At 42.2% G+C, this 17,938-nt stretch overlaps 1 protein-coding gene across 1 annotated transcript in view; it reads right to left on the bottom strand.

The window, feature by feature from the left end:
* Window positions 1–17,938, bottom strand: part of GLG1 (golgi glycoprotein 1) — an 85,816-nt gene that overhangs the window by 19,392 nt on the left and 48,486 nt on the right. The window contains exons 5-11 of the mRNA XM_054840980.1: window positions 14,709–14,912; window positions 14,004–14,075; window positions 11,561–11,744; window positions 9,475–9,689; window positions 3,333–3,454; window positions 2,602–2,703; window positions 561–714 (exon numbers count right to left, since the gene is read on the bottom strand). Coding sequence (XP_054696955.1) covers window positions 561–714; window positions 2,602–2,703; window positions 3,333–3,454; window positions 9,475–9,689; window positions 11,561–11,744; window positions 14,004–14,075; window positions 14,709–14,912 — 1,053 coding nt within the window. The remainder of the gene's footprint in view (window positions 1–560; window positions 715–2,601; window positions 2,704–3,332; window positions 3,455–9,474; window positions 9,690–11,560; window positions 11,745–14,003; window positions 14,076–14,708; window positions 14,913–17,938) is intronic.

Raw genomic sequence — 17,938 nt, 5'->3', positions numbered from 1 at the left:
CCAGATTGCAGGGCAGCAAGTCAGATCCCTACTGTCTTCTTTAAAGACAGCATAAGCACATTTACCAGTACGCCTCAAACAACTGAAAGAATACTTTATATCAATAAAAGAATTTAATGGGAGTATAATCTGAAGTTGTACTCAAATCAAAACTTAATTAGAAACAGCCTAGGAAAGCTGGGCTTGGAACTCCCGTCTGAATAAACCCAATTTTGCAGCTATGCTAGCTATCTACAAGGAATCACATTCCTCTGTGGAAAGACGAGGGGGAGGATTTGCACTATGTCTAAGCAGATACCATTGTCAGCATGCAGTTCCCCCTGCGGGCAGCTGTCACATCCTGATGTGGCTATTTTGCCTTACCAGAACACCACCACAGACCATCAAGGTGCACTGGAGGAGTTAGGCATCTGAAGTAGTGCAAACACCACCTTCGGTAAACGCTTTTAAGTAGCTTTTGCAAGTTCTTGCAGTTTTAGCATGGCGTGTCCAACTTCCAAATGTACATGCAACCCTTCTATCACAGATCAAAGAGCAGCGAGTTGCACTTTAGCACTTACCCTCCTTCCTTGCTCCTCTGTGCGGTACGCATGCCTGTACAAGCAGGAGAAAACAGCCCCTGGAGGCATCAGCTCACTAGTCTCGTTCCAGCCATGGGTATGGCAGAGACGGGAGGCATCTCCCTGACACTTGCGGTAAAGGACTGTATCCAATCTGCAAACAGAAAAGTTATCACTAACGCTTTATGCAAACCTTCAACATTTTTCATATTCTGAAATGCTTTTGAGGCAGGAAAATCTACTTTTCATACACCATCATATCATTTAGCAGTGGTGTCTAACCAACTGAACCAACAGGTGGCAAAACACCCATCACTTAATTTGGCATCAACTCCCTCATCTTGCAAAAATACACCAAGAGCTTTAATTACAGATTAAATCTTCAACACTTCTTGAAGCGCCTCCCATTCTCCTCTGCAGCATGCCAGCTAAATGCCGACACATGAGAAAAGAAATCATCTCCTTGATGTCCTAAAGCAGCAGAAAGGCAGGTACATACCATGTTTTGCTTGTACAATATCCTACGTGTACTTTGTACTGCTGTCATTTTGAAATGTCAGTTTCATAAAAATCTGAGTTCAATTAATTATTGTCTGCTCTGGATTTGCGCTAACTGAAGACTCAGCATCCCCTGCTTTTGCATACAAGAAAACTGCAAGTGCAGATCTCTTAGGATGACGTCTAATTACATTAAAGCTAAATGAGATATTGCCAACTTGCCAAAATGGAAACTTCAGATTTCTACCACACTTTAGGAGGCAAACATCAAGTGATATCAGTGGGCACAATTATATAGATAACAATAAAAGTAGTAAGAGAACCATTTCTAGTCCGTGCATCTGTGCTAACAGTTTTTATAAGCCAGTTCTAGGGAACAGTGGTTAAACAAGAAAGATGAGCTAATGTTGCCCAGCCTGCAATATGAATTAGAATTATATTTACTCCCAGCAAAATGCAAACACTCAGTCTTCCTTCTTGCAATCACTGAAGCTCGGCTCTAGCAATGAATTATCTGCTGGAAACACGGTATAGGCAGGAGAACCAGCAATGAAGGGTAACAGGAAGAGAAGGGGGAAACATTAAGTATTTTTGTCTGTCTATGGAGACAGTTATTGAGATGACTAAATAAACAGCTACAAAGCCCTAAACTCTTTGGTCCACGAAGTCCCATGTATTTTAAAAGCATAAGGTTTGCAGAGCATTTTAGCTCTTAACTCCTGGCAATGCTGCCCATAGATACAGCTATGAGTCAGATTTTCTTACTGTTTGATTTTAATACCCTTTGCAGTAACCGAAGCCCACAACTTCTTGCCTTGCACTCCTTGTGGTCACTGAGAATAATTATTCCATTTCTTGCAGCAACCTCATTTGATGTACTCTACTTCCTCACCTCTCAATCTTCTTCAGAAAAGCCAAACACTTATTGTTTCCTCACTGGTCACGTTTACCAAACTTATACTGTCCTCATCTTAACCCACAAAGACACAAGGGGCTCTGTATATACTTAAAAGAAAGCACTGCCATCTTTGGATGAGAAAATTGGAAAAACAGTGCTCTAAAGGGAATTATATCTGCTCTACAGGCTGTAATCACACCTAAAAATTTGAAAAAGGCAGAAATGGAAGCAGGGAGCCTCTCACACAGCAGTTCTCTATTACACTCAGTAGCCTGTTTTTTTAACTCCCATATTGTAGCACTCAGAGCAGATAAAACTGGCTGCCACCTGCACAGAAAGCAACCTTCCACTTCAGTATGGCCAGAGAGACTTCTTTTAATTAAAAGATGCATTGAATTTCAGAGCTCAAACTTGAGGTGCATTTTAGAGCTGCATCATTTCTAAGCAAGTACCTGATTTAAGTGGGCATCACACTTTTTCTAAGCAGCTTTGGCTTCTGCTGTTCTAGACAGGCGTTAATGCCCTACAGACCCAGCGCGCTCAAAAGTACTCTTGTGAACAAAGATAAGCTATACTGTTTCACACGGGACTACTAATGCATACAGACACGGAATACAAGGATGAATCTTGTTTTACAGCACTCACTTCCAATCACGAGAGATAAAATACTGGAGCTCCAGGAGCCTATGCTCGCAGTCCTCTACCATCTTCTCAGTATACAAGTGCTCCATCAGGCACGACAGAATCCTGCAAGCAGAAGAAAAGAAGTTAGGCAACTGACTGTTACAACCATGCTGAGCCTCCCTGTAACAGTTGGTGTTGCCAAACGAGCCTTTTGGATAAGATGTTCAAACACAGTGAAGATCTTTCTCTTCAAAAAGATTACATCTAAAACAACTGTACCACATTTGTGCCCTCTTAACTAAAACAATGGAATTTATCTCAGCAAGTCTGATATATGACAAAATCATAAGGATATTTTATATAGAAACTGGCTCAGGAGACAATATATACCAGACCTGAAGAAAAAGGAGACATTTGTCTCTGCAGTATGGGTTTGCTTAACTTTTGTGATATTGCTAAAGACTTATATAGTAAGAGAAATTAGTGCATCAAGTGTTACAAATATAATCTAAGTGCTCAAGATAGCTATATCCTTCACTAGTGCTAAACCAGTCCTGTTATAAAAATACTAGCCTGCTTACACAGCAGGAACGAAGACAAAGCTTAGTTCACGCATCCAACCCTGTGTCAATTGCTAGCTTGGAATCTGTCACTTCTGGGCAGGTTTTAGTATCTATACTGGTCAGTCACACACACAACGTTCACGGATGTCCAACAGAAAGAAAAATCAGTTGTAACTGAGGGCCACCTACATTGGGTCTCCAGACCGTATGTGCTTGCAGGCAGTCTGTATAACTGATTCACAGGCCTCATTCAATGCTCGGTCGATGCGGTAATCTGCACCCGGGTCAGTCTCTTGAATCAGTGTTTGAAGCTGGAAGAAAGAAATTGTGGATGGGAAAACAAATTAAAATGGTCAAAACGAGAGCACTTGCAACCTCTCAGCATGGGAATTCTACAGCAGTAACAGCGCTACAGGTACAACCTCCGCTCTGCAGTTGCTTATTTCAAGTGCTTGTGCTGCCAACCTCACTCACCAGACATGGGAGTCCAGTGCTGCTGAACCCTAATTACTCTTATGAAGCAGCCCAGGGATGTTGGAGGAGACTGATCACACACTGAAGGTCAACTGTATTCCCGGACCACTTATATACCAATTTACAAAATGTGAATATTGTATTTTTGATCTGTCCTCATCCCAGAAGGCTGGTGATACCAAACATGCAAATTTGTCACACTTCCACAAAGACTATTTACTGTTCTGAACTGGAACCCAAATGAATGTTTAAAGACCAGTTGCCTAACTACAAACAAAGCTTAAAAGCGTTTTTGAATTGCCTGGAGAGGACACAGAAGTTTCACTGAATTACAGGATAAAGGTGTCCTGTGTCCTGCTAGCCCATGAAATATCATTTCCTCAGGTATGCCTACTTAAGCTTTTGGAAGCCAGAGTAACCACAATTTGGTCTATGTTAAATAATTTTAAATATATAAAGATAAAACTATGTAATTATAAAATTAGATTACAATTATATTTTATATATAGTATTATAATTATAAAATTAGTATAAAATTAGATACAATATTATATCATATATATACACACACACACCTATAACAAAAGCAGGGTACAAGTTTTTTGAAGAGAAGCCATGGTATAAGTGAAAGATGAAAACAAAAACTTTCCAACAATTTATAGACCAAGTGTGCTAACTCGAAGCCATGATATCCCTGCATTCCTTTTGTGACTTCTACATACTTTCAACTGTCATAGGTAAATAGACTATGAACAGTTTCATCAAGTTCTTTCTTCTGGTGAAATAGTTATTCTGACTAAAGCTTCAGAAAAATAACTGTCTCATTAAGCAGGAAAAAAAAAATTAACATCTACAGCACCAAACTTCAAAATCAAATTCAGACAGGTCATCTTCACACAGCCCATCTGAACGTGAATTTGGGAGGCATCTGCTTGGTCAGGGGAAGGTAGTTTGGGTAAATTTCATCTAATCTCTGGTTTTGGGGACAATGGTATCTTTCTGGGCCACCACTCAGCCCAAGATCCCCACGTCCCACTTAATTTCCCACCAAGCTGTGAACTCCCAAAGACTGACACAGGGCAGACTGGTATCATCATTCAACAGGCAGACTTTTAGCTGACAAATCTGGAGGGAGAAAAAATAAAATAGAGAGCTTGCTTAGAAGACAACTACACACCGACATCAAATGGTCTACGCTGTTAACATCTTGAAACTTATTTAACCATTTTTGTTACTAGCCCCCAGCCCCACTAAATGACAAGTAGAATTAAAATTTTATCCTTTGTCTTTCAAAGTCTGCACTTAATCACCATTCAGGAAACTTTTAGGGGCAAAGCCCTAGCATCACAAAACACAGAGAAGAAAAAAAAGCATCTGAGAATTGGAGAAAATACAAGCTAATGGTATGTATCCAATAGAAATTTGTAACCCCAGACTGCCTGGGAGGAACACAGGATTTCCTGCAACTTGCTCTTGGCCAAAGTTAATTATGCCCAGCCTCAGCTTTGAAGGGATGCAGGCAGCTTGAAAGAGCGCTGCCTAGCAGGCACAAGCTGTTGATTCAAAAATTCTTGGGATATTTTCACAAAAAAATATAATAAAAAAGAAACGTTTTATAAAACTGACAGCAGTCAGAGACCAATACAGGATGCAGTTCATAACAGGGAGCTGCACCTTAATCAGAAGTGAGAAGTGGCAAGACCTTTACAAGCTTGGCTAAGAGTCAATGCAAGAAGAATATAGTCATTCTGCCGGCATGCACGGGCAATACTCTGCACAGAAAGTGCTGGGTTCACTTCATGTCAGGTGTTTACATATAAAAAGGGATCAAGTACAATTACTGGAATTACTCCCTCAAGGACAAATGGGTGAATAAAACCTCAAACCTGACGCTTTCTTATGCACACAGATTAAATAAACTGGCCAGAGCATTATACAGGCAGGATTCTTCCTCAGGTCTCAGTTTTGGTCGTATTTGTGTTGCTACCGAGTAGCAGAGGCCAAAGCGCACTGGGTACGACAGCTCGGAAGCACTGGATCACATCCTAGTCTCTCTACCCTGTTTTGGGCACTACTGCGGGATTCTCAGTCCCGATCCTCAACCACGTGGAAGATGTGCAGCAGTGAGCCAGCTGCCCTGACTGCAGGGGCGAGGGAATAATTTGGCACTGGTAATAAAAGTGAAGGTTTAATAGGATCTTCCTCCCTCTCACAACAAACGCTTGCAGCTGAAAAGCAGCTGGATAACCTTTATAATCCTCTGATCTTTTATCCTGATGTGGAACTAAATTAACAATTAACTATTGATTAGTTGTATTAAAAACTGAAAGCAGAAATATCTGCCCTTTTAGCAAGGATGATAGTTTTACCTGCTCAAGGGACTGAACAGAAAAAACAAAGATAAGACCAGAGCAACATAAAAGCCACATATTTGAAAAACAGTTTCCCAGAAGCTCTAGTACAAAGTATTGCCTCCACTGAGCAGCACCACAGGAGCTAGACACTGCCAGTACAGCTGTAGATCTTTCAAGGCCTGATGCTCACAATTAAGGGACACATATATCTGCTGCCTGATGACTACAGCATCACAGACCCAGCCTCCCTCCGCACAGGAGCTCCATCTTTGAAGAATAACGTTACAATATTTGCAGAAGACCGTTTAGTGACTGGAACGCATCCAAGCTGTATATGCTCCCCCAACGCAGAGAGTGGCTTGTTTTACATGGGAAGACATGCTCCTGAAGTAGTATCCCATTCCAATTATATTTTTTCTTAATAAAATGCACGCCCCTATAAAAGTACATCAATAGTATAAATAACGGGAGCCCTATCCTTTGCTTCAGAACAAGCAGAGCGCTCCCCAAGATGGCAAGGTCAAACTGTGAACAGCCCGTAAGAAGGCATGTCGCTAGAGCGTACCTGTGATATGCTGGGGTGGGGAAAGTACTTATGCCTACAGTTAGGCAAAATAAGGTTGTCCAAACACCCAGGAATTTTTAAATACAAAGAATCACTCATATTCCTTCCACAGGAAAGGGTACGAGCAGATGCTCCTGACGGAAAATAAAATCACGGAGGTTCCTCGGTTACGTTTTGTTGTTTTGGGATTCTTTGTGCTGTTTTTGGCAGATAGGCAAACATCTTCCTTTCATAAGGCAAGCAGAATCAGAGCAAACCTTGACAGACAGGACAGGAAGTTAAACCAGATCCAAATTAGATGTTTCCCATTCCAATTTCCTCAAGCAAACTGTCTAGACAAGTGCGCCTGAAGAATTTCAGGACTAGTCCTACTGCTTTGAGCTATCCAAGAAATTAAAATGCTGTATTAGTGTTACCTACTGATGCTACTAAAAGCACAGGGACACAAGTTTTTGACTCCTCACAGAAAAAACAATGTTTGGAGATGGGCCCAAAGCTCTACAGCCAGCTCTGATTGGACAACCCCAAAGCAACAGTGTTGTTTTCCTGTTTCCACAGGTGATAAGGTATAGATGCCACAGACCAGTAGTTTCGCCATCCACAGTCACACCAAAGTTCAATCTGAGAGCATTGGCACCATGTTCCTGAAATAAGAATTGCCCAAGAACATCAGAAAGCAAGGACTAATGTCAGTCAGTTTTGGTCTGGCTGGACATGGGCTGAAGCCCTGTGGACCAAGCAGTAGCCAGGAGGCAAGCAAGCAGGAGATGGCTGAAGCGGTCATCCTATCTGCAGATGAGGAGGCACTGGAGGTACAAAGTGACAGGACATCTCAGAGGCATGAGATCGTAGACAAAAAAACCCCACAACAAACAAAACCACAACTCCAAAGCAAAACAGTCCATGCTCTTTGATGCAGTCTGCTTACTAGCTTTTTGGAGACCCCAACACAGGTCAGTCTTTCCCCCATGAATGAATTTACTGAAGCAGCACTTCTGAGACCATTCACATGTCTCAAAGATCAAACTATACTGATACATGGCAATGGAGAAGCTAAGAAATCAGCTTCAGAAAAGCATCAGTGGCTCAGCAGAAGCATACGTCAAAGGTGCTCTCTAGGTATCCAAAAGGAAATGAAGAAGCTCCAGCTACTATGAAGGGATGGACCTCTAACTTGTCTTATTCACGGTCTGTCATATGGACCAATCTCATGAGACAGGCGAGTTTGAGTCTCTTGCACAAGCCACACAGTATCTGGAAGGGTTTCAGACAATATTCTCTTCCTTACAATTTACCTACCATAGAAGGTAAAAGGAAGCTCATTCTAACACAATAAATCAAAATGGAACAAAACCAGTGACAGCTGAGACAACTATTACCATTCACATACAAAACTATCAACAATAAGAGATTTAGTACCTCAGAAGTCATAGGCAGCTACATAATAGCACCACGCCAGAACTCAGGAACACGGAGCATTGGACTGCACGTATCCTATTCTTGCAACCATCTATTTCCTCTTGCCCATAAAAACACGGACAAACTAATCGTAATTTATAAAGTCAACACTTAATTTGCTCCTGCTGTCTTTTGCAGAGAACAGAACACAGGTCATTCTGCTTGAAGAGGAGACATGGACAAGCTCTGTTGTTGTATCAACTTACTGTACAAAAATAAAGCAGAAGCTTAAGAATAAGAGAAGTGAAAAGAACCCCTATGGTATTCTACTGACATTCTTTTTTCTGAAAAGTCTGAAATCTTGTATCACTTTTGGGGGTCCCCTGCCTTCAACGTGCACTTGATGATCTGCAAGTTACTCCCAAGATGAAGTGATCTTCTAACAACTTGCAAATAATCAAGTTCTGAGGCAGCAAGTTCAATTTCATATTTAAACAGAAACAAGTATTCAGTTTTTCCACAGTAATGTTGCAAACCATAAAGTCATGCACTACAGCTCACTGCAGAAATGACTCAAACTGTACAGCTGCTGCACCAATACACCTGGTAGTTATGCAAAAATAAGCTTCATCACAACAGCATCCTATCCCTTACAAAAATTTAACGGGTACTAATTTATCTTTGATAACATACACAAACTGGCAACATTTTGGACTCAGGCTTTAAGCTACATTTACACTGGACTACAGTGGTTCTGTGTATTGCAGGAGGTCAAGAGCGCACATCTCCCCAAATTCTTATATCAGCACTAACACTCCTTAGCCATTTTTAGCATTGATGTCACTTTTCTAGGCTCATGGGTCATTAAAAGCAGGCATTAAGTAAAAAAAATAACGTACTATTACATTAAAAAGCACTAATGAGTTTGAACAAATATTAAACAATTGCTTTCAATTTAAAGAGACTACAAACAGGATGCATCTAGGCCAAAATGGAATTTAAAAAAGGCAAAAGAATCATCCCATTTTAAAGAGGTATTTTGGAGAAGAACAACATTTCCTTCAGTGGCTGCAACTACAACGATGTGCGTGTTTGGGTCTACATTGTACCCACCCGGCCCCTGAAGTTCTATTTCCATCCTTTAAGCTGAATGTAATCGCAAAAATAAAAACGAGTGGAAAGGTGCTTTGAGAAGATTTAGTGCATTTCCAAGGACAGGGCATAGGGGGAAAAGGGAAGGAGAGGGAACATTTTAACACTTATAAAAAGAGTATGCTTCCCTACCCCTTGCACCCAGGAGAGAATTCCATGGCTTGAGAGCTGCTGGAGAAGAACTACTGAAGATCCAGTACAAAATCCAGAGCAAAACCATTCAAAATGTGTTTTTTGAAGAAAAAAAGTGTGCTGCTAGATACCAAGTTACACTTCATACCATGACAATTACACAACTGCCTCCAGAAGAATCTCCATTGCCAGGGAAAACGCTAACAGACAAATCAACTGAGCAACCTAGAAGCGAAGTGATAGAAAAGCCTCTTACCGCCTGCTGACAATTCAGCCCGACGTTTCCCTTTTCGCCCCGTACTACTTTCATCAGGCAGTGGAGGGTGCGACCCTTCCGATGCAGGCCTGAGCAGTGGTGTTCGATCTCCCCTCGGCAGCTCAGGATGATTTCCGGACTCAGCGAGAAGTCTTCCATTAGCATGCGCCGGTAATCCAACATTTCACCCTGGCACTCACTGCTTACTTGTCGACCTGAGCCAAGAGAAGACAACACGATGCAGCGTTAATGCTTAGCAGAGCCCTTCTTGACCTATGCTACCGCCATGTTGGAAGAACAGGGACGATGTCTGCACTCTGGACAAAACTGGATTGCAACAAGTGTGCTAGAGCAGACGTGCTGGGGATTAAACCAGTTGTTATGATTGCTCCCAGCATTTAACTCAACACGTAAAATAGCCAGCCTATGGACTCAACACATGGATTTGAAAAAAGGGATTCCTGAAAGATTAGGAGAATCTTATTTTGGATTTTACATTACAGGAGGTGCTTTTGAAGAACAGCTGGAAATGCTCCGTGGATCTGCAGTTCTGTGGTACAGCTCAGCTCTTCCCTGTACGCTCGAGGGTTCGTTTTTCCACTGTAGAAACACAAGTCACCTCTGGTAATTTACCAGCTTGATATGTAACTGGGGAGGAATGTGTGTGGACAGCAGGTTAAACATTTTCTGAGAAAAAGGTTTTCTAGAGCAATAGCACATACTTGCTCAGGAAGCCAAAACAGAATAGAATATGTTACGGAGAGTATATATACATATACACATATATACAAGGAGTGTTTAACAACCACTGCAGTTGCACAAAAATCTAACTTTAAACAACGCTTAGATCTGCTATAAGCTTTCCTACAGTCCCCACTCAGACAGTTTGTTGTTTTCATTAATCCAAAGGAACACGTCTTTTTTACGATGCCCTCCCGCTAGCCCCCATCACAACCTATTCACATGTGTACAGCGTCCCGTGCAACAGAGGTCTTATACCCCAACAGGGGCTGCCGGCCACTAGAATATAGACATGTGGAATAATTAACATTCCTCCTGGGCTACGCATCGTGCACGAGCCACACTCTGCAGAACCTGTTCCATCGTGAAAGTGGAAGTTAATAACTGAACAGCAGTTTTTTGCATGTAATTCAGGAAAGCACCTGCCCTACTGCAGGAGGAAGGAAAAAACCAAACCCACAACTTTTCCACAAACAGCGTACATCGTTTCCACATGAATCAGAAGCAACAAGTTACTCCAACTCACAAATGCACAGATTGTTTATGGTGTCAGGGCAGCCTTTTCCTCCCTTGCCAGGGGCACTGCAGCATGCAGCCCTGCTGCTGAATCAGAAGCCACCTACCTGCATACCAAGGGGAGAAACAAACAGTGCTCCAGTGCAGCTCTAGAGGCTATAACGTGTTGTTTTACATGTTACACCAATTTCACAGAGACCCTTTAGTATGGTCCTGCCATATAGGGTCCTCTAATGCCTTTGGGACAGCTGGTGATGTTAGGACATCTCCAGCTCACACTAACTTAAATGAACAAAAAGAATATTCTCACACTTACCTTCCTTCTGTATAGGAAAAACTAGAGCTAGAGAACTTAAGGCATTTTCCCAAGCTACTGAACTGCAAGGGAAGAACATTACTTACAAGAGGCAGAGGACTGAGTATCCCTGGCTTTCCCTGAGTGATGATAAACAGGTTGTCTGTTCTGTGTTTTAACCTAGTAGCATATTTAATGCTTACCACATAAAGGAGGAAGAAAGCAGCTTGAATTCACAGTGAATAGAAGGATTTGCAATTACACACCATCAATCCAAGCGGGATTTACTGTTTTGCATTTTGAACTTCTTGCCTACACAACAGGAGTCAGCATCAGAGGTTTTACTCAGCTATTCTGATCTTCAAAACAACAGCGATGAAAGCATTATGATGAGGAAACTTGCCTCTGAACCGAAGTTTGGAAAAGAGAACTTAGAGAAGGGGACTGTAAATACGTGTTGAACCTGAAGGTCCAAAAGAAACTTAAAATCAAGGTCCCAGCAAGTTACACATCTCTTGACTGAGCTCCACTTACCTCTGTGCACAGCAGACTCTAAGCACATCAACAGATAGGAAAGCCTGGCTTCCCGAGAGCGAGGAAGGTTCTCCACGTTACAGCGGTACTTCTTCAGATCACTTTTACAGGACTTTGCAAGCGAGTAACTGACTTTGTAGTCTTGGGCGATCAGCTTCTGGCGGGTTGTCAGCGCATCACGACACTGCAGGAGACACATTGGGATGGCTGAGTGAACTGCCGCTGGTGGCAGAGAGCTAGACCAGCTGCTGCTAAGTTTTCAAGTTGCATTTCAAAAGGCGACTGATGCTTTAAAATTCAGGCATTTAAGTTGGACTGCAGTTAAATTTCATTTGCCGCATAGAAACCACCCGGTTAACAATACACACCGAGGTCAACAGATCAAGGGTTTTAAAGGCACCAGCTCTCTGCAGAGCACTTCTTAAAACTGCACATTCATCCAGCTTTTTGTGAAGAGCTATGGCTGAGAGTGTGACTCATTCTCGGTAACTAGGATCAGTTGCTGACATTTATCCCAGCTGTGGTACACACTCACCCCATGCCCTCAAGAAACAACTTTTTTCAGTCACATTTACAAAATAGCATGTTCTTTGGATTTGCTCTGCAACGTGCTGAACAGATGACAGCAGATAAAGCAGTCTAACCATGGGAATTTCTAGCTATTTTCCATAACTGATGAGGCTCACGAGGATGCACCGAAGCCAAACCTGAACCCACCAGCTGCAAGAACAACCCACTAAATTTCATCCAAAAAAGGGTCTGTAAAAACACTGCTGTGCTTCCTATCTTTTGGTTTAAATTATATGAAAATTAAATCCGAGGGCAGCAGATAATTCAGAATAGCTCAGGCAAATTTGGCCATTCTTGGACTATTTGAAAGGATGGAAAACTGCATGTGTGGGGTGGGGAGAACAGGGAGCAACATCAGCACAAGGAACAGAGAAGCCCTAGAGCCCTCTCCCCTTCCTTACATCAGGGGTTTGACTTTTCTCCCCCTCCTTCCCACACCTATTCCAGGACCTGGAGAATCCTGCTCCAAGATATTCCCATCCCCTCCTTCATGGTCCCGTCTCCATGCAACGACTGGGACCTCAGGACTGGACGGACTTAAAGCTCCGGACACAGGGAGATACAGTCTCGCAGATACCTCATCCCCCAATGCAGGGGAAGGTCGGGTACGGCCAGGGAGCCCAGCCTGGTGAGCAGTTTTGGATTACACAAAGGAAGCCACCTCGCTCGGCAGCTGTAGTTGGCTACATGTGTATGTAACAGCCGATGCTGTCAGCAAGGAGGGACTTTTTACTGGGTAACAGCTTCTGCAAAACAAATGACTTTGCAGACAGTCCAATCTTGGCAGCCACAACAGAAGTAGATTTTGTGTCCTGCTCCACAAACTGCACCCTCAGATCACCCACCCCTCTCTCCCTACCAAGTCGTCTGCTACAGCTTTGTCTAACCTCTCAGCATCTTACATTCTGATCTTCGACAACTGACCATGGAGAAGACCCCTCAAAACCCACCACTGTCCCTGTACAATCAAAACTAGGTTAAGCAAAAACAGCAGTCCATTTCTGTAACGCGCTTGTACAAAACGAAGCTTTGTTTCAAGCCCTCTGGGATCACACTCTCAGTTTTGAATTTGTTAATTGGAACTAAGCTAGCAGATAGCCAATGCATTTAAAGAAAAGGAAATGAGTCTGATCCCTCCAGGCCCTCCTTCAGCAGAGCTTCTCTGAGGTGGGTTTCCACAGACACCCATCTTTGTATCCCTTCTAGACAGATGATATAATTCCATATAATCCCAAACACTATGATGCTGCTTCTGAAATCACTGCTGCCTTCCCAAAACACCTACACTAATACAAACTCTTTTCAGGACTGGTTTTCTGGAACAACTTTTTTTGTTCTTGTTAAAAACCACATCTTCAGGAAAAAAAGGTTAAGGAACAGATCAGTAACTGAAACATGCATCTTTCCCATAGAATTTGCTGCTTCATAGTCACTCGTAGCCTTGAAAACAAAACTGAACCACGCATAGCTTCCTGTGCTGAGGCATCTGGGCATTTTGTTTCTAATCTGTACATTAAGACAGCATTTACCCAAGGCTTACGCCAGCATGGTGCAACTTCTACTTTAAACACTCAATCACAGTGCTACTACTTGAGCTCCATGTCTGCCTTCCCAAATTACCCACCCGAAAGCTTTGATTTATTTAAATCCTTAACTTTAAAGGCTGTAACTTGAGCACAATTAATTCAAGCCATCAGCATGTAGCTGGAAACACAAACATATCAAAGTAAAAGCATCTGTTAAAGCAGTCCGTTATCCGACCACCTAGATGATGGATTTTCCTCAACACTGGAAAAGAATAATGTAGCCTGGACTAATGAATTATCTGATGATTTCTGCATTAAGGATTTGTCTCACTAAGACAGATACCTACCTTTTCACTCATTGATTCTTCAAACTTGTGATTAAAGAGGCACTTGTAGACTCGGCCTTCCCCAGCCTGAGTCTGTGAAACAGAACAGAAACATTTGCTATTAAAGATAAGACCTGTAATGCTTAATAAGCAGGCTAAGCTAGACCTAGAGAGATTTATTTTTTAAACTAGTAATATATTAAAGTTAGTATTTCAAATGACAATGATAGCTTCTATACTATAAGAATCTTTTAAATTTTACTGCATTAAAAATAATCTGGTCATGTTCATCACATTTTTAGTGACAAGCCGCTCAGCTGATACAAGCTAATCCAGACCGAACAATGCAGCTTTCCAGCTCATCGCTCCAGGGATGCAGAGAGTCAGACCAGGCTAACCTTGTGCAACAGCTACCGCTGCAGAAGGGAGCAGTCACTTACCTTTGCTGCCTCCTCCCCATTTCACACCAGCTCTGATGCCCGTTAAACCATTTATGCCAATTCTGTTTATTAACCCACTGGAAATAATGCTTATTTGTTGGGTGAATGAATTCACTACCAGATTTATTGCAAAATGACAGCTACAAGGTGTCTGTTTTCAGTATTACATGATCTTGCTCCACTCTGCCGTTCCATTCCTTCTTCCAATGTGGTTTTATGGTGTTTGGTGTGTTGGGTTTTTTTTAACGGATTACTGTAGAATAGGAGGCAAAAGAAAACTACTCACATTTTCACAAAATCGTTCTCTATCATCTCGGCATGCAAAATAGAGGTGCCGGTCCAAGTGGAAGTCATCCGAAGAGAGTTCAGCTACACGAAGAATTGCTTTCTTACACTGATCAGAAACCTGAATCCGAGGATCAGTCTCCTCCGCCTCTTTTACCAGGCCTTTTTCCAGGCATGCCACCACCTCTCCTTGCGAGTGGGCATCCTACATGAGAAGAGCAAGACAACATCTGTATCCAACCACTTACATAATCAAGGGGTCCATGATTCTAGGTAAGCACCCCATAAATTAAGCAACAAACAAGTTATCCATACATAGACTTCCAGAAGTTCATCTTTAACTGCATTTACAGTCATAGGAGGCAACAGTCAATAGCTGTACTATCCACACGCTTCATACATCACCATCCTGCTGATGACCACCATGAAATCCCCCCTCCAATGCTCTGGGTTTGTTTTAATGTGACTTAATGAGATTATCACTACTTAGTCACACTGCTCAAAGCAGTTTACCAAAACGGCCAAATTATCTTTAATCTGACATAGCGCTCTCTGCACCATGGCAACAGCAAGAAACTGCATCCCATTAAGAAAGATACTTGGAGGAGAGAAAAATCATAGTTCCTCCATGCTGAGACAAGCCTTCGGTTTGGGTGGCAAAAGGCCACAAAGGAGCTGTGACCAACATAGGCTTCTCAATGCTAATTCCTCCATTAAGGGAATTGAAAAAAATTCAAAGCATTCAAGAGCAGATGAAGTCTCAGACAAAGCAGTTCTGGCCCAATACTGTATGTCATGTCAACCATTCTGCAAGCCTGAAGACAACTTCAGACTGTGACCAGTGACCGCCAATAAATGTAGAGAGCCTGGGCTTTGTATGAGAGCCTGGAATAGGCAGGGCGAAGCTCCATTTAGTTTCCTACATGCTTTTTACATGTTTAGAAAGGCAACTGTTCACCCTATACCTCTGTAGAAGGTCTGATTCCTCTAAAAACAAGAGCTCTTCTGATATGCATCACTCAAAGCTTCTGCAAGTTCCTCCCATGAGGATCACCTTAAGTTACACTGCTTTGCTGTGAGAGGATATCGCTACTAAACTTACATCAGACTATCTGCAGTATACAACAAGGCACAAAGATTTGCACCCATCTGAATCACTCAACCTGATGTTTGCAGTAACCATTTAGGAGCTATCCCTTCAGCTCGCTCTGTCAAGTAGATTCATCCATTGCTGTTGCAGCAGCATGAGTAAGAGAACGGTCTCCATAAAACGTAACCATGACAATGCAAAGCCACGCAACTCTTCCAAATCTTTTTGTTCCAACACATCTCCGCAGGCAGGCGGCCTTTCATTCCTGTTTTAACTCTGCTAAACTTGGAGCACTAGCAGAATTGGACAACTAAAGTCATAAATACAACCCAGAAGTCTCAGCAGTTTAAAAGGGCTAAAAGTATTTTTTCCCTTAAAGAAAAGGCAAAACAAACCCAAAACCACACGCTCCAAAACTCCATATTTTGGTTTGCTCTTTTCTTTGAGTGGGAACTGGTCAACTCCACGTGCTGGCCAGACATCAGCATCTTTGAAGAAATATAATTATATATCAACAGCCCCTTTAGGATAGAACCCAAAAGGGATCTGAGGAATACTACTTAGTAGTACGCTTGCCACATTACTTAAAATTGTCATTTATCCGTAACCACGCCAAACACAAACACTGTTCTGCAAATCCTTGTGGTCAGTCACAGGCAGTAATTACAACTGAGGAGCTGGCAGGCATAGATGATTGAAAACAACCATTTAAAGCAGTTTTTTTGCTCTAGCCTAGGTGAGTTTGCAGCTGGGAGGCAAGGCAGGCCAAGATTATTCTCAATCACCTGCAGCCTCCCCTCACAAGCCAGCAAGGAGGGCACAAGACCTGATTTTACTAGCAGGAAAAGCTTAAGTTTCCTGGTTTCTGGCAGCATGGGTCTAGATTCCTGGTCAGAGCTGTACTATATATGAAAGTAAGTCCAGTGAAAGTGGATTTTCACGTTCTGGATGCTTACTGTTTACAATTGCATTTCAGGCACACAACATGAAATGACTAATTTATTGCAAATAGAATTTTTACATTTGGGTAGATCATTTTGCAGTGCTGTCTACTCTGCTGCCCTGTATTAGAGCAATTTTAAAACACATCAGACTTAACAGAAATAGAAACACACACAAGACAACACAGCCGGATCCTGAAAGATGCAGTCCTGCTCTTTTCTCCTACCTCCAAGCATTCACATGCCTTCTTGTGGTGCCATTAGTGTTCACGCTTACATGCCTAGCCCGAGCAAACATAACTAAGCACAGAATATGAGCTCCTGGCAAAGGAAAAGACCACCAGCTTACTGTATCTGTTCCATAGATCAAAACAGCATCTAAAAACCCAGATCAGGATGTATGCTTGTCACCACACTGAAGCACAGTATAACTCATCTTGGGTTTATAGGGCTTTAATTAACACCTACTGTATTTAAGATCGTACAATCTCTTATTGCAGACTGGAGGGGAAAACAAACCTGTATGTCTGCGGGGCCAGCTCAGCTTCAGAGGCACCAAAGCCGAGGGTCGGCATGCCACCCTGTTGCTGGAAAGCCTCTACCTTAGAGTTGGAGACCTTTAACTTCACAAGTTAGGACTCCCCAAAATTGCTGCAGGGGCTGACAGAGTCTAGGCCTCGTTTCTCCAGCGCAATGTGCTGAAATTCAAGAGATTAAATCTAAACCACACATGCATTTCTCAGAATTGTTGCTTCACCATCACTATCAATCTTAAATGGAGAATTTTAACTGAAAGTTGCAGAGATCTGTTAAACATTCTAGATAATTATCTAGTTTGGAGTGCCTCAAAACTCTGTGTAGTCTTACAAAAGGCTACATTTAGATCCATAAAGGATACAAGCAGCTTTCCAGTACTGTCCTATGGCACTTTGAGCCACAGAGAAGCGGAACTAAGTTCTAAACGTACCCAAGCGAACCCCCTTCAGCACAACGCTTTGGGAGATTTTCATTCCTATGACCAAAATTCAAACTCCAGGCACATGGCTTTAGACCAAGACAAAATTTTAAAAACCCTCTTCTTACTATTCATTCTCCATCAGAGATTCCCCACTCCCAGTACAGTTTAGGGTTTGTAGTTCTTGTTTATTTTTTGTCATTTTCAGAAGCACCCTTGGAAATGACTTTATTCTATCCAAAACC

This window comes from Grus americana, chromosome 13 (assembly GCF_028858705.1).
Source record: "Grus americana isolate bGruAme1 chromosome 13, bGruAme1.mat, whole genome shotgun sequence".
Lineage (NCBI taxonomy): Eukaryota > Metazoa > Chordata > Aves > Gruiformes > Gruidae > Grus > Grus americana.
Note: the sequence above shows the minus strand (reverse complement) of the source record. Positions and strands in the feature narration are given on the sequence as shown.